General features: G+C 51.4%; 2 protein-coding genes and 1 long non-coding RNA gene across 21 annotated transcripts in view; 2 read left to right on the top strand and 1 right to left on the bottom strand.

The window, feature by feature from the left end:
* The first annotated feature begins 736 nt into the window (after positions 1-736).
* Positions 737-11,053, top strand: LOC130542713 (ral guanine nucleotide dissociation stimulator-like). The gene is made up of 4 exons (XM_057306936.1): positions 737-1,122; positions 1,455-1,487; positions 1,862-1,983; positions 10,966-11,053. Exons 1-4 carry the CDS (start codon positions 1,003-1,005, stop codon positions 11,006-11,008), a joined length of 318 nt encoding a protein of 105 aa, XP_057162919.1. The 5' UTR covers positions 737-1,002; the 3' UTR covers positions 11,009-11,053.
* A 6,137-nt stretch (positions 11,054-17,190) lies between these two features.
* LOC130542712 (ral guanine nucleotide dissociation stimulator-like) lies at positions 17,191-22,770 on the top strand. Its single transcript, XM_057306934.1, has 9 exons — positions 17,191-17,908; positions 18,687-18,902; positions 19,271-19,374; positions 19,880-19,949; positions 20,559-20,630; positions 21,092-21,446; positions 21,779-21,811; positions 22,187-22,308; positions 22,501-22,770. Exons 1-6 carry the CDS (start codon positions 17,507-17,509, stop codon positions 21,236-21,238), a joined length of 1,011 nt encoding a protein of 336 aa, XP_057162917.1. The 5' UTR covers positions 17,191-17,506; the 3' UTR covers positions 21,239-21,446; positions 21,779-21,811; positions 22,187-22,308; positions 22,501-22,770.
* A 4-nt stretch (positions 22,771-22,774) lies between these two features.
* The window catches only part of LOC125282077 (uncharacterized), a 102,825-nt gene continuing 102,180 nt past the window's right edge, over positions 22,775-23,419 (bottom strand). For all 19 annotated transcript variants that reach the window (XR_008957431.1, XR_008957434.1, XR_008957436.1 and 16 more), the window contains one exon: positions 22,775-23,246. This is a non-coding gene — a long non-coding RNA (uncharacterized LOC125282077). The remainder of the gene's footprint in view (positions 23,247-23,419) is intronic.

Here is a 23,419-nt window from a genome sequence, read left to right as displayed (position 1 = left end):
GCCTTCCTGGTGAAGAGGCCACCATGCCTCCCGCTTTAGAAATCAGTTTTGCCAAATGTCCCACACGGGGCTGAGCTGCATTAAATCTCTTCACGTGTTTCCTTGACAGCCACTAAGCTCTCTGCCCATTTGAACCCCAAATTGACCCAAACAGTGTTTCTCAATGAATATGGGAAGGGAGGCCCAGGACGAGCCACATGTGAGCTCCCTCCCATGTCCTACAAAGACCTTAGTGCTCAGAGGATCCCAGAAGAAACCCTCAACCAGGCAGGTTGACACTTTGGGGTTCTCAAAGAAAAGGCACTCGCACTCAACCCTGCCACATTATTCGTCCATTGATCGTGCCTCCCTTGCCTCTCTTCAGGAAGCCATTGAGGATCTTTCAAAAGCTGTGCAGCAAGGACACCGCACAGGGCAGGAACCTGCTCATCAAGGTAGCCTGGAAGGTGCAAGTCTGGAAAGAGAGGAGGGGTGGGAGGGAACAGGGTCCTGCGAGGATGAAGTCGGGAATGGTCTGAAGCATTCCTTGGGGAGGGGAAGCCTTTGGCATGAATGTGGTGACAGCCTAGGTGAGGATGCCGTTGGCAGTGAGGGGGCAAGCAGGTGGTGTCCAAGCAGACTCCCTAGCCTTGACACCCTCTCTCTTAGTGTCGAGAGCTGCTCCACGCAGTCACCTGGGATGGGCCAGGAGGCTGGAGCTTTTTCAGGGGAGGGTCCTTGTGGGCAACAGAGAGCAGTGACTCATCCCACTCTCCCCCTTAGGACACAGGGTGTCGTGCCCTTCCTTGGCACTTTCCTCACCAAGTTGCTGATGTTGGATACCGCAGTGGAGGTCTATCTGGAGGTGGGTGAGCCTGAAGATTGTGGGGGATGGACCAGAATCTGGACCTGTGGGAATAGAGCACCCCTGTAATGAGCCCTGAGCTCTCAGGACTCAAACCTACCCTGATGACAGCCTCAGAGCTGCGCCTGTGAGGTCGGAGTCTCTTGCCCATCTCAGCGATGAGTGAGGCGAGACTGCAGTTAGGACATGGCTCCCGGTGCCAAAGACTGGTGAAGCAGCAGAGCTTCCTGAAGGCAAAGCTGCATGAGGTCTGTCTGAGTGGACCTCAGCCTCCCCCGGTGAGTTTGCCCGTGGGGGGAGAATGAAGTCAGGACCCTCCACGTCAGCAAGCACCTCAGTAGCCGCAGCAGCCCCTTCCTGCCTGAGGCTTCGGCCTCCCCTACTGTCTTCTGAGAGGGTGGTGCTGCAGGGTCCCGACCTGTAGCCAGTCCATCTGGCCCATGTCCTCCTTTCTCTGGACCCCAGAGCCTGGCCTAGATCCCAGGCCCACTATCTGTGTATGCACGGCCCCCTCACGGGTCCTGGCCATGGTGCAGCATGAGAAGGGATGGGAATCAAGTGCTCCTAAGAACCAGGGGCCTCATTCTGATGGACTTTGTCTGCATTCCAGGGGAATGAGATCAACCACTACAAAAGAAATAAGGTGAGCATATGTGGCGCTTCCCGCAGGGAAGGGTAGGGAGTGGGCCTCAGAGATGTCCCTGGGAAGAACATTGCTTGGCTCCATCCCCTCCACCTCACATTTCCTGGGACCCCTTGAGAAGAAAGCAGTGCAAGTCCCATCCCGTTAGGAGATGGGGACAGAGCATGGCATCCAGGAGGACTTCCTGGAGGAGGGGCTACTGATACTCACCTCTGAGAACAGGTGGAGACCGGATGAATCTGCAGGGAGGAGGATGGCCATGTGTGCCAGGACCTGGGATGGGTCCCCGGTCCCGCTGCTCAACCCTCACCAGACCCTGCAGCTCCCCGCTCCCCCAGGCTCCCTATACATCCTGTGCTTCTCTCTCTGCTCAGGAATACCAAGTCATGACGGACATCATGCTGCTCCAGGTGGCTGCCGAGAATTACACCCTAGAGCCCGAGGATCCTTTTTGGGCCTGGTTCCAGGCTATGGAGCCGCTCAGCGAGGCTGAGAGGTGAGGCCCATCAGGAGCTGGGTCGGTGAGGTTCGGGGTGGACTCTTTCTGCTGGCCACTCCTGGGATCCTCCTTCCCTGGGCAGCCTCAGGCCTTGTTGCCGGGGTGCCAGACTCCAGCTGTGGGCAAACACTGGCAGAGACTCTTGAATGGAAGCTCCTGGGCAACTCACAGGTGTCCCTCTGTCCTTAGCTACACCCTGTCCTGCCAGCTGGAGCCCCGGTCCTAGCTGGTCAGCAGCACTCAAGAAGGAGAAGAACTGGCCGCAGTCAACCTCAGGGCTGTGCAAGTGTCCAGTGGCCCTCCAGGGATTCCTCAGCAGCTGCATATGGGCAGTCCTTGCGCCTTATTTACTCCACACCCCTTCCCCCCATCTATTTCCTTATGTAGGGGGTACCATTTAGTTGTTTTAAATAGTACCGTGATAGATTTGCATGTTAGGAGAGTAAAGCCCTTGTTTTGTTTTAGAGCCCAGGTGTGTGGTTTGGGTCTTTTACTTCCTGCAGTAATGGAAAACTTGCACAGACTCTCATATTCGTTCCTGACCTAGGAAATCTTCCAGAGTCATCAGCTACTGTATGTGGGAGGAAGGAGAAGTGCCAGCCTTTCTCCCTAGCCACTGGAGGGCACCCCGAAATCCCCCTTACTCAGAGCACGGGTCCATTTCATTCAATGAATTTGGGCAAACAGCAGAGACAGCCCCTCAGAACTCCTGAGATTTAGAGGTTGCAGGGACTTTCCCAGGAATAGCAACAACCACTGAAAGTGGGAGTCTTTAAGACTTGTACGCCCCAGAACTCCTTCCTGCCCCAGGACTGGGGTTGCCTTTCTCCGCTCTAAGGCCAGGAAGACTGTGTCCTGCTTCTTCCGTTGAGATGCTTTTTTGGTTTTGTGTTTGGTTTTGTATTGCCCCCGTATTTGGAACTTGTCGTATTGTAGTTCAATCTCTGGAACTGCATCAGCACCTAGTGGGGAAAAACATGGAAGGAGATCAAATCCTGCATGTGAAGGGGACAAAGCCAGAGGAAGATAATTTGCAGATGGACTCAGGGCATTCAGGACTTTCCAGCCTCAGTCTCCCCGTTGGCCGTTTACCAAGTTTGTAATCTTTCTGGGATTCTTGTCAATGATCTCTGGATTCCCTTTCCTGCTTGCTTTGTGTGTTGGGAAAAGATGGGAGGGGTACTTTAAAGGGCACACCTGAGCCTGGTTCCATGAACATCTATGCTGACCTAGGAGCCAGGATTTCCAGCCTTCGTGCATCTCCTTATGCAGTTCTTCTGAAGCAGCAGTTCCCTCCAGGCCCCAGGCTCTGGGTCAGATGCACAATAGCTACTGTTCCCTGGCTGGCATCTGATGGATCAGGGACGGGCTCTTTCTTGCCAGGATAATGGGCCATATCCTTGACCAGAGAAACCCCACACTCTCCTTGCTGTCCGTCATGACTTTTAGGTCCATGTTTTCTGAAGTCCATCATCTCTATTTCTTTTATAATAATTTTTTTTATTATGTTAGTCAGCATACAGTACTTCCCTAGTTTTTGATGTAAAGTTCCATGACTCATTCCTTGCGTCTAACACCCAGTGCACCATGCAATAGGTGCCCTCCTTAATACCCAACACCAGCCTATCCCAATCCCCCACTCCCCTCCTCTCTGAAGCCCTCAGTTTGTTTCCCAGTGTCCATAGTCTCTTGTGGTTCATTCCCCCTTCTGTTTACCCCCCCTTCTTCCCTTTCTTCTCCTACTGATCTTCCTACTTCTTATGTTCCATAAATGAGTGAAACCATATGATAATTTTCCTTCTCTGTTTGACTTGACTTAGCATTATCTCCTCCAGTCCCGTCTATGTTGCAGCAAATGTTGAGAAATCGTTCTTTTTGATGGCTGAGTAATATTCCATTGTCACTAATATTCAACAGTTTACACACTCAGTCTCAGTTTGCACACTTACACTGACTTGTCCGAAATTAGGTACTCAGCCTGAGCCCCCAGACCTACTGGGTCCCCTGCGCATTGAAAGTGAGCAGATGAGAAGCATCTCGCATGCAACTGGTTGCCAAAACAAAGCAGGGGTACGAATACTTCTATCAGACAAAACAGAATATAAAAAAAAAAAAGAGAGAGTAGTGAGTCACAAAGAAGGACACTGTGTCCCAATCATGGAGACAATGCAACAAGAAGATAGAACAATTTTAAATTTTTAGACACCCATCATAGGAGGACCCAAATACGTAAAACAGTTAATAACAAAAAGCAGGCAACTAATTGACTGTAATACAATACAGTAGGGGATCTAACACCCCCCTTCTATTAACGGACACATGATCCAAACTGAAAATCAACAAGGAAACAGTGGCTTTGGGTGATGCACTGGTTTTAACAGACGCATGCAGAACATTCCATCCTCCAACAGCACATACTCATTCCTTTCGATTGCACATGGAACGTCCTCCAGAGCAGATCACATATTAGGCTACCGAACAAGTCTCTACTAATTCAAAAAGATGGAAGTCATGGCATACATCTTTTCTGACCACAATGGTATGGACTAGAAATCAACCACAAGAGAAAAACCTGGAAAGACCATGAACACAAGGAGGTGAAAGAACACGCTCCTGAGAAATGAGTGGGTCAACCAGGAATTCAAAATAGGAAAAAAAATTACATGGAATCCAAGAACAATGACAAGACAAGCGTCCCAAAACTTTGGGATACAACAAAAGTGAATCTTAGAGGACCGGTTACAGCAATACAGGCCAGCTCCAAAAGCAAGAACAATCTCCCATCCCATCACCTGACACAAAGGGATCTAGCATAAGAACAGCAGAGAGCTCTAGAGCAGGGGATCAGCCTTGGTGCGTTGCAGCTCTTGCTGTTGGGCCCATGCATAGCTTCCGTCCTTGCTCAGTTTCCCAGCAGGTATGGTGTTCTTTCCTTTCCTGCACAACAACTCCCACCATGTCCACTGGGGAATCAACCCTTTATGGAATTCTAGAATGCTAGAAACTGCCAAAAAGGCCCAGGAAACAACCGTGCCTTCCCCATTTGGTATATCAAGGTGCCGATTAGCTTTCTCTTTGGGGAACATTCAACAGTGGTTTTTGAGACATTGTCTTAGGCCTGGATCCCCTGGGGATCTCGTGAAAATACAGATTCTGATTCAGTAACACTGGGAGGGACCTGAGACTCTGCATTTCCAACACGCCCTCTGCGGATGCTGAGGCCACTTGTCCACGGACCACCCTGACAAACGGCGCCAGCAGGCCATTTGACCAAAGTTATCTGTTTCACCACTGAAAACAGAATTTTCAGCAACAGTTTGGCCGCAACGAGGAGGCCTTTTTATTGTCAGGAAGATAAACAGCCAGGGCAGGGCTTTGTCCACACCTGCAGGCCTCTCCTCCTCTTCTCTTCCAGGGCATATGGAGGCAGGATGGAAGGAGGTCAATAGTTTAGGAGCTTCTTTAGGTCAGTGGGTTTTCTTTCCTGTGCCCTCCTGTATCTCTGCAATGTGTGCAGAGCACAAAGTCCTTCCAAGAGGGATGGCCGAGGCTGAAAGGGGGTTAGGTGGGAGCCTGAGCTCCTGAGTCAGCCCTGGCACGTGGGCAGAGGCAGGCGCTAGGGGCCACTCTGTGTGTGGTGCACGGGCTCCCTCGCAAGTCCCCATGAACGGGCCAGAGGAGCTTCAGAGAGGACGGGCAGAAGACCCAATATTGCTCCAGGCGACAGAGGAGGGAAAAGACTGAGGTTGGTTCATGGCTGAATGGGCTTGGATGTGGCTGCAGGATGGAAAGTGGCTGCAGATATACTACAGCCCCGTTCAGGGTAGTCTTGATAGAATGCAGCGACGGGAAATTCTTTCGAGCATTTCAAAATTCTTTCAATTCTTTCAGGTGGTATGGAAAGAAAAGCAGCCTGAGGAAAGAATATACATTGGCTCGTGGCAGTGGTAGATGATTTGGCTCGTTGGTCAGGGACTGGGAGGAAGAAGATTTATGACAATTAGTCGTGGGGAACAGACATGTAGGTGGACCCATGGGAGTGGGCACCAGGTATGATGATCTTTGCATCACACATTGACATCCGCCCAAGCGCATTCAACCTGGAAAAGGCACTAAGCAGCCGAGTACATCTTGGCCACTTGATATCCATTCTAGCCTCTCACATTGCCCATCCCAGTGCTAGCATAACGGGCTCAGGAATGGACATGGTGACAAGGATGGAAGGCAGGGCCCCAAGACCTTCCCATTTCTTCTTTCAGCAACTATGCTCTGAGCGCTCAGCCTGTGCCAGGTGAGTTGGTGCGCCCCAGTGCAGTCTGCAAATGGCCAAGTTGTTTCTGCTGTTCTGATGGAGAACACCTTGAAAGCAAGATGTGTGAAAGAACAGAGCAGGTATTATACTCCAGTTACCAGCACAGTGTAGTAGGGAGGGCTAGGGAGTCACAGGAGAGGAGGGTCTGGAAGGCCTCCACATGGTGACATCTGCTGGTAGCAGATTGACAAGAGGGAGCAAGAGCTGCACACCTCTGGGAACAGTGTGTCAGGGAGAGGGCACCGCTGGGGCCAAATCTCTCAGACAGAAACTAGTTTGACCAGAGAAGATTCGGAAAGTGGCCAGAGTGGCTGGTGGAGGCTGGGAGGTGAGAACAAGAGATGGCAGTGGATGGGAGGGCCAGGTGCCGAAGCCTGGTCGACTGAGTTAGCTATCTGTTTGTCTCTGAGAACACTACTAGAAAGCTTAGCACTTCTGAAGCGTGATATTTCCTAGCTCCCAATTCGAGGGGGCCTGGAATCTCCGCACAGTTGAGACTGGGTGTTTCTGCCCCCAGGTCTCTGTGTGATGCAATCTGCGCCTCACCCGAGGCCCAACTGTGGTAAGATTTGCTCCCAAGTCACTGATGTGACTAATGTCAGGATTTAGCTCAGACTCAACAAAGTGGGTTTAAGCGAAATCCTGAATTTGAGTTCTTTTCTGCCTATTAGCCTGGGCACTCCCTAGGTTCCTTCCTCTGTGGGCCTTTATGTAGGGCAGTTCTAAACACCAGTGCTTGCTTCCCCAGTGCAGGGATACAGGAAAGAAAGGAAGGGAACAGAAGAGAGTAACAGGAAAGTGACAATGTTTTGTCATATTCTCTTGGTCAGAAACCTATTAGCAACCAGGCAGTGGATAGACAGGGAGGTATATAGCACGGGTGGGGATCCCTGGGAGCCACTGTGGAGTCAACGTGGTGGTATAGTCAGCACATTTCATCCAGACCATGAAACGGAGGTAAGCTTTAAAGTCGATGTGTGTTAGTTAACATGGGTTTGACTCCTGTGTGGCACTTAAGAGACAAAAAGAAAGAACAAAGAGAAAACAAACAAAAAACCAGTCTCAAATGTAGAGCACAGACTAGGGATGGCCAGGTGGGGGGATGGGTGAAATAGGTCATGGGGATTAAGAGTACACTTATGGTGCTGAGCACTGAGTAATGTACAGAACTATTGAGTCCCTGCTGTTCACCTGAAAGGAATATAACACTGTCTGTCAATTATAGTGTAGTTTCAAAACTTAAGAAAAATCAGTCCTATGAGATCTAAGCTTAGAATACGCAGAGTTTCCTCATGAGGTCTCATCGGGCTGAACGTCAATCCACACGAAAGGTAAATGAAAATGTCCAAAGACAAAAGGACAGTCTGTTTCTATGGAAAGGCCAGGGCCCACCTCTGTGTTCACGTAAAAGGTAACGTCCTATGCTACTGGCAGTTGGAGCAGAGTTTCACTCAAGTCCTATTGGAGCGATGCTCCTCTGGTGTTCTCATTCTACTTGGTTGTGTGTCTTCACGAAGTAATTGAAATAACGATTCCTAACCTTTGTCTCGTGGATGAAGCAATATTCGACTATGGGTAGCCATCGAACGTTTGGAGCGGGAACAACTTTCGGAAAATATTTAGCATTCGTATCTCTCATCGTATTACAGATAAGGAAGCTGAAGCCCAACAAGGGCACCCGGGGAACAATAACACAGAGGAGGTTCTCCTGACACCTGGTTCAGGGTCCTAACTCATTGAGGAAGTGTGAAGAACGCCCAACCCTCCAGGGTCAATGGACATATCATTTGAACGTGTCATTTTTAAAGAAAAGTGAAATGCGGTCAAACATGGAAAGACAGAAAATAACATCCTTTTAAAGAAAATCCACTATGATCCTCTACACTGTTTCTTACGTTCCACATATGAGTGAAAACTGATGATAATCATAGGGGAAAGGAGGGAAAACTGACTGGGAAGCCATCAGAGACGGAGCAAAACCATGAGGGGCTCTTAAGCACAGAGAACAACTGAGGGTGGCTGGAGGGGAGCTGGGTGGGGGGATGGGGCAATTGGGTGAGGAGCATAGAGGAGGGCACGTGATGTGATGAGCACTGAGTGGTATATGCAACTGATGAGTTATTCAACACTACATCTGAAATAAGGATGGACTGTATGTCGGCTAATCGAATTTCAATAAAAAAATAACGGAAATCCAAGGTTCTGTGTTTTCTTGTTTTCAATACGAAAAATACCGGATGATTTCTTTTCTTCCCACAAGCAATGAAGGGAGCTAGCCTATTCAAGGTGAGGCAGTTTTCAGGGCATGCTGCCTTTTTCATTTCAGCCCTAAAGAGACTTTCAAACATGCTTTCAGTTCCAGGCCTCTTGCCCTTCGAGTCCATTCCGAGCACCCTTGACAGGGTGGCAAAAACTTTGTCTCTTCAAGGTGGGTCACCTCAAGCAGGTAACATCTGTACTTGCCACAGAGTTACTACAGGTGTGCACCCTCCATCACTTACAAGTGCCTCTAGACAAGATTTCCTCACAGGCGGCATGAATACTGGTGGCTGATGGTTTTCTCTTTGGTGACATTGATCCCATTTTTTCACTTGCACGATGACTGGGAGTCGGCTCTCGGTCTCATTCCTGGTGGTGATACAGCTCTCCAGCTCCCCCTCAAACATGTCCATCTCCTCTCTCCCAGAGAGGAACCTGCAGAACTTAGGGACCATGAACTGGGAACACAGAGCAAACATATAAAGGTCTTGCCTGACTTCAGCTCAGCATAGGAGGGACATACTGTTCCCCTTTGGTTTGACCCCAGTGTAATTTAGTACTCTAACCTTCTTTGCCATGGACTCCAGACAGTGGCTCACCAAGATGGGAGGGATACGGAGTTCCTTGCAGACACGCCCACACACCACGTTCATCACCTTCTAGCATGTAAGACTATGTCCCTCATCTGATTAAGAAACTCTTCAAACGTTAATGGATCAGAGTGCAATGAAAGTCTAACTTGGAAGAAGGGCTGAGCTCGGGGATCCGTCCAGTCATATGTCTCACTGCTCCCATCATCCACGTAGGTGCTGCACAAAATGGACAAGGTCCCATTTCCAGTACACAGCTCATGCTGGCCCATCATACATATTCCTATCCTCTTGCGATCACATAGCGTCATGACCCCATCATCATGCCAGTGCTTCTCCAGTTCATGCTGCTCTCTTACTCCACTAATGAACCTTTTTCATCTCGGAAGTGCAGCCCAATAATATTCATTTTCATAGCTTCACAAAATAGGATTTGGCCATGCTTTAATGGATATGACCTGCAAGGCACAGGATAGAAAAGAAAAATAAATTCACATACAGGACATTCAGAATACTTACAATCTTTGTGACTTTAAAGACATTAGCAATGAAGTAAAAACACAATCCACAAGATGGGAGACCATATTTGCAAACTGTCTATCTGGCAGGGGCTCAATATCCAGAATGAATAGAGATCACATGAACTCAACAACAGACAACAAAATGAATGCAATGCGTGAATGTGCAAATTGGGAATAGGCATATCCTCAAAGATGTGCACGTGAAAAGAAATTTGAAAAGATACATCACTAATGTTAAGGGAAATGCAAATTATAAAAAGCAATGAGATACCATTTTACATCCTTTAAGATGACTCTTCCAAAAAAAAAAAAAGCAATCAGAAGGGAAAAAAAGAGCAAGTGTTGGCCAAGATGTGGAGAAGATGGAAGCCTTATTCAGTGTGTGTGGTAGGAATGTTTAACAGCATAGTTGTGAAATCAGTATGGTAGTTTCAAAAAAAATTAAAATTAGACTTACTATGTGTTCCAGTAACTCCACTTCTGGGGTGTATACCCAAATTAATTGACAGCATGGTCTTGAAGACATATCTGAACACACATTTTCATGGCATCATTATTCATAATAGCTAAACCATGAAAGCAATCCAAGTATCTGTCGAGGGAGGAACAGATGTTGTATGTACACATATTGGAATAGCATTGATTCTTCAAAGTGGAAGAAGACATTGACATATGCCACAACATGGGTGAACCTGGAGGATATTATGCTAAGTAGATGAGTATTCATGAAAATACACACTTTGACTTCACTCTTAGGACCTACCTAGAGTAAATTGCCAAAGACAGTAGAATGGTGTTGCCAAGGGCTGGAAGTAGGCGGTCATCGGAAGTTTCTGATTCACGGTATAGAGTTTGAGTTTTACAAGATACAATGAGATGTGAAGCTGGGTTACAGGGAGGTTGTTCAAACATATTAATGCATGGAATACACTTAGAATGTACTCCATGAACTTAATGGACTTAACGACATGAAAATAAATGTAAACTGCAAATACGGAGAAACGAACTCGGGACAATTTCGTCTAGCCATTTATATCCTTTCGTTTAAGTCCCATCTCAGACATTTTGCTTCAGCCATTTTCCATGAGGCGACTTTGATCAAACAAAATGTTCTCATTCTGTGCCCACTTGGAAGCTTACAATCAGAATTTTCCAAAACATGAACAGTTTTTTCAAAAGTTACTATCTGAGGTCACTTATTAAGACTTTCTCTTCTTTGACAAATTGTTAAATGGAACAAAATTTTAAAATTCTATTTCATCTGCTTTAATTTTAATTCACTGATTTTTAATTTCAGAATCGACTTTCTATGCCAATGGCTTGAAGTTTTTAACCCCTAGGATAACCTACTGGCTTTCGGTTCTGCTGTTTTCAGTTTTGTTTACGTGAGTTCTTTTTACCATGTCCAATTTCCTGATGCTCTCTATGAATATTAAAATATTTTTTTGCTCCAGTTGTTTTGATACATTTGACATACAGAACTGTGTATGTTTAAGATACCTGGCGTAATGATGTTCCTTTCGTATACTGTGAAACGATCGCCAGAATAAATTTAGTCCGCCGCCATCATCATCTCTAGAGATACAAAAATGAAGTAAAAAGAAAAGAAAGAGAGGTTTTTCTTTGTGATGAGAACTCTCAGAACTTGCTCTTTTCACACCTCTCAAATACACCATAGAGCAGTAATGAACTGTAGTCCTGGGGTGTACTGTAAATCCCTATTCCTTATTGATCTGAAACTGGAATTTGTACCTTTTCACCATTCACTCAATTCCTGCACCCCCTCCGCCCTCTGCTTCTGGTTACTTCTATCTGATCTCTTGTTCTGAGTTAGTCTTCCTCCTTTTCTCTTCTTTGTCTCAGATTCCACAGTGAAGGGAAAAATAGAGATCCTGCTCCTTTGCTCTGTGACTCTGCAAAGGCACTGCGTTGAGGACCCCTGAGAAAAGGCATGGCTTTTTTTGCTGGTGTGCCTGCGTGGGGCTGTGCCACCAGAGCTGGAGAACTGGGTGCAGGGTGCTTCCTTGTCCATGGTACCTGGTGAGTTCTGCTGGAGGAACTGGAGCAGGAAGAGTCAGGCAGAGGCCATTGTGGTTGTCGCCCCTGCCCAGAAACAGCTTGAAAGTTTTAGTAGCATTCTGCAGTCTAGGTGCTTAAGAGGGGAGGTGGGCTCCAAGATCTTCTCAATTATTCATTCAGTAACTACACACTGAGCACTGCCCTATGCCAGGTATCTTGCTGGGCCCGTGCGCGGAGCTGAAATTACCTAGGGCTCCTTTGCTTTAGGAGCTCCCAGTCTACACATGGACCAAAGCTCCAAAGAGAACGCACGTGAAAGAAAAGAGCAAGCGCTCTGTACTAGGAATGAAGTGTGCTACGGAGGAAGGCTGGGGAGTCATTGCATGGAAAGATATGAAAGGCCTCACTGAGGCTGAGGTTGCTGAGAACAGATTGACCAAAGGGAGCTAGACCTGCACACGTCAGGGAGCAGCGTTTCAGGAAGAAGTGACTTGTGCTGCAGACACTCAATAACAGAAACCAGTTTGGCCAGAGGAGTGAAAAAGGCAGCCAGGGTGGCTGCAGGGACACTAGGAGGAGAGCAGAGGGGAGGGAGGAAGGCAGGGACAGATGCTGAGGCCTGGGAGACTGTTACTTATCTAGAGTTGCCCCAGGACTGCATTGCCCTGATACCCTGCATGTGCAGGTGCATCGCTTTAATTTCTAACAGTATTTGTGGGTGAAGAATGCGGGCCCAAATTAGCATGGTTCCCCAGGCTCAAGGTGTGTCAGTGGCTGCGGCTGTGACCAGGGCCATACTGGAAGAGGATTTTGTCATAACTTGGCTCACGTGACTCAGGATGCCATCCGGACTCAGAACCTGAGTTCCTGTGTGTCTTTTGGCCTTGGCACTGCCTCCGTTCTCTATCCTGTGAGCCTCTGTAGATGGCAGCTCAAAACATCGGTGCTTGGTTCTGCTTCAGAGAGAGAGAAGAAGAAGGGAAAGGGAAGGAGTGAGTAGTGGAACATGATGGAAAGTAACTAGGGAGTGAGAAACTCTTTGCATGGCATGTAGAGAAGCTCTAGGCATGGTACTTCATCACGTTGAATATGTCCTGTGGGTCAAAAGCCAGTCACTGACCACTTAGCGGTTACAGTCTGATGCCTATACCACAGGTCAGGATCCCTGGGAGCCATGGTGAAAGCCGCTCCCCTCATAGACCCAAACGAGGTAACGGGGTCTCGTTCTTCATATAACGGGAAACAATTGCATGGTTTTACTACAGAGGTTGACAATGCCTGCATCTTCTTGCTTTTCCAGACCATCATGGTGCCCACCTTAAAATGAGGCCAAGAGGGAAAGTGACAGTTGCAGTATTACATGGCTGGAACCCAGGCCTCTTCTGAGCGGCCCTCCATGCCAAGTCCCACCCCTTCTTGTAATTCTTCCATCTTGAAAATTGTGCCTCAGATACACAGGGGACCACCCCACACATGTAATAAATACTCTTATCCACAGACACCAGAGGATGTCCCAAGGAAGTAGATTCTAGCCTGATCCCCACACTGCAGGCTGGGAAAGTGGGGACTACGTGAGAGACGCAATGACATAGGACACACAAGTGCGCAAAGAAACACAGAACGTAAGGTCTGAATTCAGCTCTGCCTCCTGAAGCTTCGGACCCTAGTTCCATTTCCAGAGAGTGGTGGCTATGGCCTTTTTGGCTCATTGTGTCCAGTTCAGGAGATGACATGGGGGAGAAAGCTAAGGAGTCAACTGCCAAGAAGGGGCTCTGAATAGGTCTGACTGAACACATGGTCCCAGGGATTAGAATCTTGAAAGAGTGACCTCACTTCCTCTGTGATAGGCCCCAACCGAACTTAGAACTCTGGTAACCGGGCACCCAGATTCAAAAGACAACCTGCTCTCCAGCTCACTTGAGTGGAGACGTTCGAGAGAACAGGATGTTCTCTTGCTGCCTTCCTCCCTTCAGGGTCTCTGGGCCCAGGCAAGCCCAGAGAGAGAGACTTTCAAATAATTGTAGACGTCGGCTCAGCCCGCTTTTCCGAGCCCTCTGGACATGTGGCAGGAGACACCAACAGGTAACACGAGGCAGCTCAGGGCAGCCCACTGGAGAGCAGGCAACAACTGTGATGTCACCTCAGCAGGCCCACACCTCTTGCCCCTCATTATGTGTGTCCCTGTGTGTGTGTTGGGGTGGGGGGCTGGTTGTCTATGTGTAGAGAAGGGGACAGAGGATGTGGGACACACCCTTCCTGGGCAGAAGGAAGCTGCCAGGTGTTGGAAGCCTGGCCCATCTTTCATGTTCACACCCCAGGTCATAGCAGGCAGGATGAGAAGCTGAGCACTGGGGACCAAGCTCAACTACCTCGATGTTAATCACGAGCTCTAGAGTTTCATCTGGCTACCTCCTTGCTCGATGTCTTTTCAGCTGTCCCTCTTTGCCTCAACTGGAGAGCAGGATTTCTAATGCGGGTGGCCCCTTGTGGCAATGTCCCGGGAGGACACTAATGTCTCTTGACCCCATGTCTATGGGGCACTGCATTTTCAGAGCTGCACCCAGGAGGTCATCGAAGAGCTGGTCTGGGACTTCAACTACAACGCCCTAGACAAGTGGCAGGTGCACCAGGCCACCCAGGATCAGTGCCGCTCTGAGGTGAGAATGGGAAGAGGGTTCCACACACCCAGGGCCCCCACACAAATATGGGGACAAACCTGGGGCCCTCCCATGGTGTTTCTATATGAGTGCCCCGCAGGCCCAACCACAAAGTCATCCCAGTATCCACACCTCCACCACCAGCTATGGGAGAAGGTAGGAAGACACTCTTCCCATAGGTGGGAATGGTAGAGAATAGTGTTCATGTTTTTTGCAGTTTGGGGCGTGGGTTATTCTGTTTCATTCTGTTTTGTGTGACTTTTCCCACAGCCATGAGTGTCTTTGCATTTTGCTACTGTTTTGAGTATTTTCTTGACTCACCCCAGCCATCCTGTGTAGAACCCAGCTCCACTGTCCTTGGAGAACGTGTCCAAGGCCTTATGAATCCTCACCCCACACAGGGTGATTGAACATAAAAGGAACGGTGGGATGAAGCCATTCTATATGTTCCTCTGTAACGTATCACCTCTCAGAACACATCGACTCATTGTATGTCCCCCGGGTCACAAGCTGTGTCCTCATATGTCTTTTTGGACCTCCGTATGGGAGGTTGTCTGCCACCGTGATTCAGCCTTTCAAGCACGGATTGGGTGCAAGGCCTCTGATGCCTCCTGGCCCAGGTAGTGGACTCTGTCTTTTCAGAGTTCAATCCAGGCCATCTTTGAGGAGCTGCTTGCTCCAAAGGCTCAGCTACTCCATCTCCCTTGACAAGCAGCAGGTGCCTCGGCCCACAACATCATCCAATGCTGGTCTGGGGTGAGAACAGGTCCAGATTGATGTCCAATCTCAGGACCCACAGATGATCACGGCAAGGCCAGAACCCACACTAGAAACAACCGGCTCCCCTGGGGCCTGCCGAGGAAGGTGGATTTCCCCTGAACCTTTCTCCCCACCTGAGGAACAGACCAGGCCGCAGCAGCCTAGGGAAATGCCATGCATTCCATGCTCTGGACAGTTCTCAGGCCCAACGTCTATGATCTCGAGCAGCGTTGGAGATGCTAAGCCTCTGCTTTCTCCTGTCTGCAGTAGGGATGTTGACTGATGACTCAAAGGCATACAGTTCTTAATAAAGCCTATTCAGAGAGAGAAATGCTGTGGTGGCTCAGCTAACAAGATGTGTTGAAGTGACCAATGCTTTCTCATTTCACCCCTAAAGGCAATTGTACTTTCAAGCCTAGAGCCTTTTTCTGGGTGGGCCCTCAAGTCCCTTTTCTTGCACAAGTTCCCGAAGGGATGGGACTCTCTGGTCTGAGCACCAGACCCTGATCATCCTGGTGGTTCGTGGTGTTGAAGCTGACTCCATTGCCCCCCACACCCCCCTTCTCTACCTGGTGGGAAAAGGAATCATCCCTGTCCCTGGATGAGGCCCAGACGATGCTGAGGCTCCGAGAAGGCACAATGGAGCGTTTCGTACAGTCCCTGGTGCCATCCTTCCCAGATGGGAGCATCTCAACCACCTCAACGATCTTCTGCATGTACGAGATGTTCACTTCAGCCACACAGGTCCTGGGCCAGCAGTTCAATAGGTGAGTGCCCACCCCATGCACAGCACAGGGTGAGCCTCCCATCTACTGGGTGTACATCTCGGGAATGGCACTACCCCTCTCTGACCTTCCCTTTCCTCTTCTGAAAACTGGGGTGGTTAAGAGGATGAACCTCATACAGTTACTGTAGGAAATCATGGGAGGAAACATGGCACGGGCTACTCTGGTGCTTGGCTCTGTAGAAAGGGCTCCTGGACGTGCTGGGCATCTTCTTGCTTAATAGTTCTCTCTCTCCGGTCAAGAAGCTCTCAAGTGCAACCCTCACAGGCCGGTGGCCCTTCTGGGTTGACGAAAGGAAATGCAAAGCAGGCAGTTTCCCCATGTGCAAAGGACTTCTGAGATTCCATCTAGATGGTTCTGGTAGTTGTCCTTTGTGTGAGCAGCTCAGGGGCACACTGGGAGCAGGCAGACCAGCCCACGGGCCACTCAGGATTTGGAAAGTGCGGGCTGGGAAGTAGTCATTCAAGAATGTATATTAAGCACCTAGGAATGTGAATGGAGAGAGGAGATACAGTGTCTGGGTCTCAGTTCTAGTCAGAGGGTCAGATAGGCACTCTGCACACCCTAAGCACGCATGTCCAATGGTTGTTAGATGTGATATCTTCGTAGCCTCCTCTAGCTTTGAAAGGATCCACCGAGAGCTGGATCATAGGACAGATGAAATGATCAAGTAAAACTTTGACAGGGGTTTGGGTCCAGAAGCAGGGCTGGCTGCCTCCACAGAGCAGGGTGGGGGACTACAGGGGTGGTGGCTGGGGAGGGATTTGCCGAACCAGGGATCTCACCGATCTCTTGATTTCCAGTGGGTGGGCTTCATCTGGGGGGCTTCATGTGAAGAAGCAGATGAGTCAAAGAAGGCTGTGGAGGGGGTCCCGGGCCCTCTGGGCGGCAGAGCACAGTCTGGGCTCAGTGGGTGCCTGAAACACCCATCCCTTTGACGGTCCCAACTTGCTCTGCCTGCCCCTCCCTGCTGACCACCCCAACCGGGGCCAAGAACCGAGGGTGTGCTGAGCCGACCACTCACAAATCTGCCTCCAACCTGAGCCTTGATACTGGTGTGCATGGAGGATAGAGTAGACCAGGCCCATGGCCAGGTAGAGGAGAGGAGAAGTGGAAAAACCAGACTCATTCAGGTTTTCTGGAGGACCAGGCCTCCCACTACGAGGACAGCTAGAGAGGGGCTGGAAGGGGGCTGGGGCCATCCTCTGGGACCCATACAGAAAGAACGGTGCTGTGGGAGTAGCATGTGCAATGCAAGGCCAGGCCTCTGACTCTGTTCCACATATGACTCTCCCCAGCACCCTGTCTCCCTTCTTGGGTACCTGGCCTGGCCAGAATTTGCAGGCTATCTATCAGTCCCTGGGCTGTGACCGTGTCGAGATCAAGGTGGCCTATGTGCATGGGGCCATGGTTCTGAAGTGGCATGCCTGGGACCTGACAAACCATGTCCCCCTTCTCCTGATGCAGCGGGAACTTCTGGCGCTCACTGAGGCAGAGGTGGAGGGTAAGGGGGATGGCAAGCTGGGAAGGCTAACTGGGATGCGGTTCATGGGCTGGGTATTCCTTTCAAGGCCATGGGGTCTGTCCTGGTTTTGCAAAGGCATACGGAAAGTCAGTGATGTGGATGAACCTTTCTCTGTCTCCTGCCCCAGTGCCAGCTCCAGGGCTCCTTCCAGCGGCAGAGCCAGGAACAGGGCCTCCTATAGAGCTAGAGGCGACCCCGGCTCTGTGTCAACTGTCACCTGCGGTGTCAGAGCCAGCCTCCCCTCCGTCAGCTGTTCCAGAACTGCAACCCGAGCTCCCATCTTCTGCATGTGTGCCGGGTGCTAAGCAGCAGTCAGCTGGACCACCCTTTTTGCTAGAAAGTTTCACTCAGGCAACAGCCACAGAGCCCACCGCGGCCCCAGAGGCTTCCTGCCACTGCTGTGTCACCCCAAAGAACCAGCTGGGTGAGGAGAAGCCCGACCTCCTGGACTTCCCTCCCAGGCTGGTGGCAGAGCAGCTCACGTATATGGATGCGGTGAGCAGCTGGGCTCTCAGGGTGGGCCAGGGGCAGGCCTTCCTTCTGCTCTCACCTGCCCCACACCTGCCTTTCCCTGATGTGGACTCCTATGGTCTGGGACCAAATCTCAGCTCCACCACTTCCCAACCCTGTCAACCCATCAAGGCGCTTAGCCCCAAGCTTTCACTATCCAGCTGCGGACTGTAGCGAGAGACCCTGATAAGCACTGATACGGAGGTACTAGGGAGAAGAAATGAGCCAGAATGGAGAGACCAATGGGCAGGCCCTGGTCCCGTGGGTGGAGGAGGGCAGCTCCCTGTCTTCAGTCAAGTCCATGGGTCACCCACTCATGTGCCTTGGAGGATAAGTACCCTCAGCATTGATTAGGCATCTGATGTGTCCATGAGGACAGGGCAGACGGAAGAACGTGTGGTTGCAGCTCCCGTGTGAGAATGTGCATCTGAAAGGGGGGAAGGACCAGGGGGATGACCAGTTGGAGGGGAGGGGAAGAAGCCCCCTTGGGTTGGACCACCTTGCAGTGCCACCTGGAGCTGGGAGTTCCTGAGCATGATCAGGGTGCCAATGCCCTCCTTCCTTCCCTTGCTCTGTTTGCTCCTGGGTCATTGTGTACTGGGTTCCCTCAGGGAAAAGCAATGGAATGAAATCCACGGTCTCCAACCAGGCTCAGGCCAGATTCTCAGCTCCCTGAGGTTCAGCTCTGACCTGTGACCCCTACGTAGGACATGAGTCTTGCATGGAAAATGGCTGGGTGAACCAAGGTCCGCCTGTTCTCTAGGAGCTGTTCAAGAAGCTGCTGCCCCATCAGTGCCTGGGCTCCGTCTGGTCCAAGCGCAACAAGCCTGGCAATGAGCACCTGGCACCCACAGTCCGGGCCACTGTCGCCCAGTTCAACGGTGTGGCCAAGTGTGTCATCACCACCTGCCTTGGCAACCCAAGCATGACAGCCCGGGACAGGGCCATGGTGGTGGAGCACTGGATCAAGGTGGCCAAGGTATGCAACGGGAAGCCCAGCCGAGGTGCTCTCCTGAGTCTCGGGCACTGCTCTTCCCTTGATCAGGTGTCAGGGTGGAAGGCCCTGGTCTTTGCCCTAGGGACTGTGCAGTCCCTAGGCTCTTCCGTCCAGGGGCATGCTGACCTTGCCTTGCATGGCCCCATGCTGGGATGCTCGGTTTCTGCCTGGCTCCTTCCTTGGAGTGAGGTAAAATCTTCCTCCTCCTCTGGGCCTCACGTGTGCCCTTCGGCAGGTCCCTGGACAGCGGCTTCCTCCAGCAGGAGCACTTTCCCCTGAGGGGGACTGAAGCTTGAGAGCCAATCAGGTGCCGGCTCCCCAAGTGACAGCCCATTCTCTTCCCTCCCCAGGCCTGTCAAGCCCTGAGGAACTACTCGTCCTTACGTGCCATCCTCTCGGCTCTGCAGAGTGTCTCCATTCACCGCCTCGAGAACACGTGGGGGAAGGTTTCCAGGTGAGTAGGCCTCTCTCCATGGAGGGACCAGGATGGACGAGGGAGCTCCCAGAGGCTTGTCCTCTTCCCTCTCAGGCAGCTTGGACCTTCTGGGAGGTGGCAAACCCCGACCACAGGACCTGGGCTGGTGGGTGCGTCTCTCAGCCTTCCTGGTGAGGAGGCCACCATGCCTCCCGCTTTAGAAATCAGTTTTGCCAAATGTCCCACATGGGGCTGAGCTGCATTAAATCTCTTCACGTGTTTCCTTGACAGCCACTAAGCTCTGCCCATTTGAACCCCAAATTGACCCAAACAGCGTTTCTCAATGAATATGGGAAGGGAGGCCCAGGACGAGCCACATGAGAGCTCCCTCCCATGTCCTACAAAGACCTTAGTGCTCAGAGCATCCCAGAAGAAACCCTCAACCAGGCAGGTTGACACTCTGGGGTTCTCAAAGAAAAGGCACTCACACTCAACCCTGCCACATTATCCGTCCATTGATCGTGCCTCCCTTGCCTCTCTTCAGGAAGCCATTGAGGATCTTTCAAAAGCTGTGCAGCAAGGACACCGCACAGGGCAGGAACCTGCTCATCAAGGTAGCCTGGAAGGTGCAGGTCTGGAAAGAGAGGAGGGGTGGGAGGGAACAGGGTCCTGAGTGGATGAAGTCGGGAATGGTCTGAAGGATTCCTTGGGGAGGGGAAGCCTTTGTCATGAATGTGGCGACAGCCTAGGTGAGGATGCCGTTGGTGGCGAGGGGGCAAGCAGGTGGTGTCCAAGCAGACTCCCTAGCCTAGACACCCTCTCTCTCTGTGTCGACAGCTGGCCCAGGTGGGGGCCTCTACAAACCTGGAGAGCCCAGAGGACAGACCTGTGCTCAGTGATGGGGTTGGGCTGGGTTGAGGGCCACAACAATGATTAGAGTAATAGGACCCTGAGTCCTCAGGAGACCATGGGAGATAGGTGGAGTTGTCACGTTTCCCGATGAGAAAACAGGCTCGGGGAGGCCAGGCTGCAAGGTCAAGTTCACACATGGAGTGAACGTTGGAGTGAGATTGTTCTGGAATCACTCACGGCCTGCTTCTGGATAATGGGGCCTCAGGATCAGTATGAGTTAGGTCAGATGTCTAGGTTCTGACGTCCAAGATGGTGGGGGCAAGTGGCCTGAGGGTATGATGGTCTCAAGGAACTTGTCCTTGGCCCTGCAGGAACGACCGTCCAATAGATTTGCCACCCTGGTGATGGCCCTCCGTGGAGCCCAGAAGAGGATGCAGAAGAAGGTGAATGTGCCTGAGGCCCAGGGCCTCCAAAGTCAGAGGAGGAGGAGGGCTCCTCTCTGAGGGCTGGAAGCCTCCCAAAAAGGAAAGATCAGGAAGGGGGCGGCGTCCTTCCCACTCCAGCTGCGGCTCCTGGGGCCACAGCTTCTACAATTCTTATTTCAAAAGAACCAGGAGGAGGGTCCAGAAAGGTCCATAGAGAATGGGTTTTGCGGGTGGAGAGGGACCGGCCTAGTGCTCCATTCCCTGGCATTTTTGTAAAGCAGGCCCTGAAGGTGATGAGGAGGAGTCTGATGTTCTGGGGGGGAGGGGAAAGGGAACCCGTGGGGGGAGGCTGCTAAGGGTCCTAGGCTGCTCCACATGAGCCCATGGGGTGGGCTAGGAGGCTGGAGCGTTTTCAGTGGAGGGTCCCTGTGGACACCAGCGAGCAGGGACTCATCCCAACCCTCCCCCTCATGACACAGGGTGTCGTGCCTTTCCTTGGCACTTTCCTCACCGAGCTGGTGATGTTAGATACCGCCATGGAGGACTATCTGGAGGTGGGTGAGCCTGAGGATTGTGGGGGAGGGACCAGAATCCGGAGGTTTGGGAGCAGAACGCCCCTGTACTGAGGCCTGAGCTCTCAGGACTCGGCAAACCTCCCGTCATGACAGCCTCACGGCTACCCTGTGAGCCTGGGGGCTGTTGCCCATCTCAGGGATGAGCGAGGTGAGGCTGCAGTTAGGCCACGGCTCCCGGTGCCGAAGACTGGTGAAGCAGCAGAGCTTCCTGAAGGCAAAGCTGCGTGAGGTCTGTCTGAGTGGACCTCAGCCTCCCCCGGTGAGTTTGCCCGTGGGGGGAGAATGAAGTCAGGACCCTCCACGTCAGCAAGCACCTCAGTAGCCGCAGCAGCCCCTTCCTGCCTGAGGCTTCGGCCTCCCCTACTGTCTTCCGAGAGGGTGGTGCTGCAGGGTCCCGACCTGTAGCCAGTCCATCTGCCCCATGTCCTCCTTTCTCTGGACCCCAGAGCCTGGCCTAGATCCCAGGCCCACTATCTGTGTATGCACGGCCCCCTCATGGGTCCTGGCCATGGTGCAGCATGAGAAGGGATGGGAATCAAGTGCTCCTAAGAACCAGGGGCCTCATTCTGATGGACTTTGTCTGCATTCCAGGGGAATGAGATCAACCACCGCAAAAGAAATAAGGTGAGCATATGTGGCGCTTCCCGCAGGGAAGGGTAGGGAGTGGGCCTCAGAGATGTCCCTGGGAAGAACATTGCTTGGCTCCATGCCCTCCACCTCACATTTCCTGGGATCCCTTGAGAAGAAAGCAGTGCAAGTCTCATCCCGTTAGGAGATGGGGACAAAGCATGGCATCCAGGAGAACTTCCCGGAGGAGGGGCTACTGATATTCACCTCTGAGAACAGGTGGAGACCAGATGAATCTGCAAGCAGGAGGGTGGCCATGTGTGCCAGGACCTGGGATAGGTCCCCGGTCCCGCTCCTCAACCGTCACCAGGCCCTGCAGCTCCCCCCCCACCCCAGGCTCCCTATGCATCCTGTGCTTCTCTGTCTGCTCAGGAATACCAAGTCATGACGGACATCATGCTGCTCCAGGTGGCTGCCGAGAATTACACCCTAGAGCCCGAGGATCCTTTTTGGGCCTGGTTCCAGGCTATGGAGCCGCTCAGCGAGGCTGAGAGGTGAGGCCCATCAGGAGCTGGGTCGGTGAGGTTCAGGGTGGACTCTTTCTGCTGGCCACTCCTGGGATCCTCCTTCCCTGGGCAGCCTCAGGCCTTGTTGCTGGGGCGCCAGACTCCAGCTGTGGGCAAACACTGGCAGGGACTCTTGAATGGAAGCTCCTGGGCAACTCACAGGTGTCCCTCTGTCCTTAGCTACACCCTGTCCTGCCAGCTGGAGCCCCGGTCCTAGCTGGTCAGCAGCACTCAAGAAGGAGAAGAACTGGCCGCAGTCAACCTCAGGGCTGAGCAAGTGTCCAGTGGCCCTGCAGGGATTCCTCAGCAGCTGCATCCTTGTGCCCATTGTCTCCACACCCCTTCCCCCCATCTATTTCCTTATGTAGGGGGCACCATTTAGTTGTTTTAAATAGTACCGTGATAGATTTGCATGTTAGGAGATTAAAGCCCTTGTTTTGTTTTAGAGCCCATGTGTGTGGTTTGGGTCTTTTACTTCCTGCAGTAATGGAAAACTTGCACAGACTCTCATATTCGTTCCTGACCTAGGAAATCTTCCAGAGTCATCAGCTACTGTATGTGGGAGGAAGGAGAAGTGGCAACCCTTCTCCCTAGCCACTGGAGGGCACCCCAAAATCCCCCTTACTCAGAGCACGGGTCCATTTCAGTCAGTGAATTTGGGCAAACAGCAGAGACAGCCCCTCAGAACTCCTGAGATTTAGGGGTTGCAGGGACTTTCCCAGGAGTAGAAACAACCACTGAAAGTGGGAGTCTTTAAGACTTCTCTGCCCCAGAACTCCTTCCTGCCCCAGGACTGGGGTTGCCTTTCTCCACTCTAAGGCCAGGAAGACTGTGTCCTGCTTCTTCCGTTGAGATGCTTTTTTAGTTTTGTGTTTGGTTTTGGAACTTGTCCTATTGTAGTTCAATCTCTGGAACTGCATCAGCACCTAGTGGGGAAAAACACGGAAGGAGATCAAATCCTGCGTGTGAAGGGGACAAAGCCAGAGGAAGATAATTTGCAGATGGACTCAGGGCAGGCAGGACTTTCCAGCCTCAGTCTCCCCGTTGGCCGTTTACCAACTTTGGAATCTTTCTGGGATTCTTGTCAATGATCTCTGGA

Source organism: Ursus arctos, unplaced genomic scaffold (genome assembly GCF_023065955.2).
Source record: "Ursus arctos isolate Adak ecotype North America unplaced genomic scaffold, UrsArc2.0 scaffold_48, whole genome shotgun sequence".
Classification (NCBI taxonomy): domain Eukaryota; kingdom Metazoa; phylum Chordata; class Mammalia; order Carnivora; family Ursidae; genus Ursus; species Ursus arctos.
Note: the sequence above shows the minus strand (reverse complement) of the source record. Positions and strands in the feature narration are given on the sequence as shown.

Excerpts from the sequence above, each read along its gene's own strand:
- LOC130542713 (XM_057306936.1), top strand. The coding sequence starts at position 1,003 with ATGAGTGAGGCGAGACTGCAGTTAGGACATGGCTCCCGGTGCCAAAGA. Across the intron at positions 1,123-1,454 it reads GTGGACCTCAGCCTCCCCCG|GGGAATGAGATCAACCACTA; the intron begins GTGAGTTTGCCC and ends TCTGCATTCCAG. Across the intron at positions 1,984-10,965 it reads CCGCTCAGCGAGGCTGAGAG|AATCGACTTTCTATGCCAAT; the intron begins GTGAGGCCCATC and ends TTTTAATTTCAG.
- LOC130542712 (XM_057306934.1), top strand. The coding sequence starts at position 17,507 with ATGTGGATGAACCTTTCTCTGTCTCCTGCCCCAGTGCCAGCTCCAGGG. Across the intron at positions 17,909-18,686 it reads AGCTCACGTATATGGATGCG|GAGCTGTTCAAGAAGCTGCT; the intron begins GTGAGCAGCTGG and ends CCTGTTCTCTAG. Across the intron at positions 18,903-19,270 it reads ACTGGATCAAGGTGGCCAAG|GCCTGTCAAGCCCTGAGGAA; the intron begins GTATGCAACGGG and ends TTCCCTCCCCAG.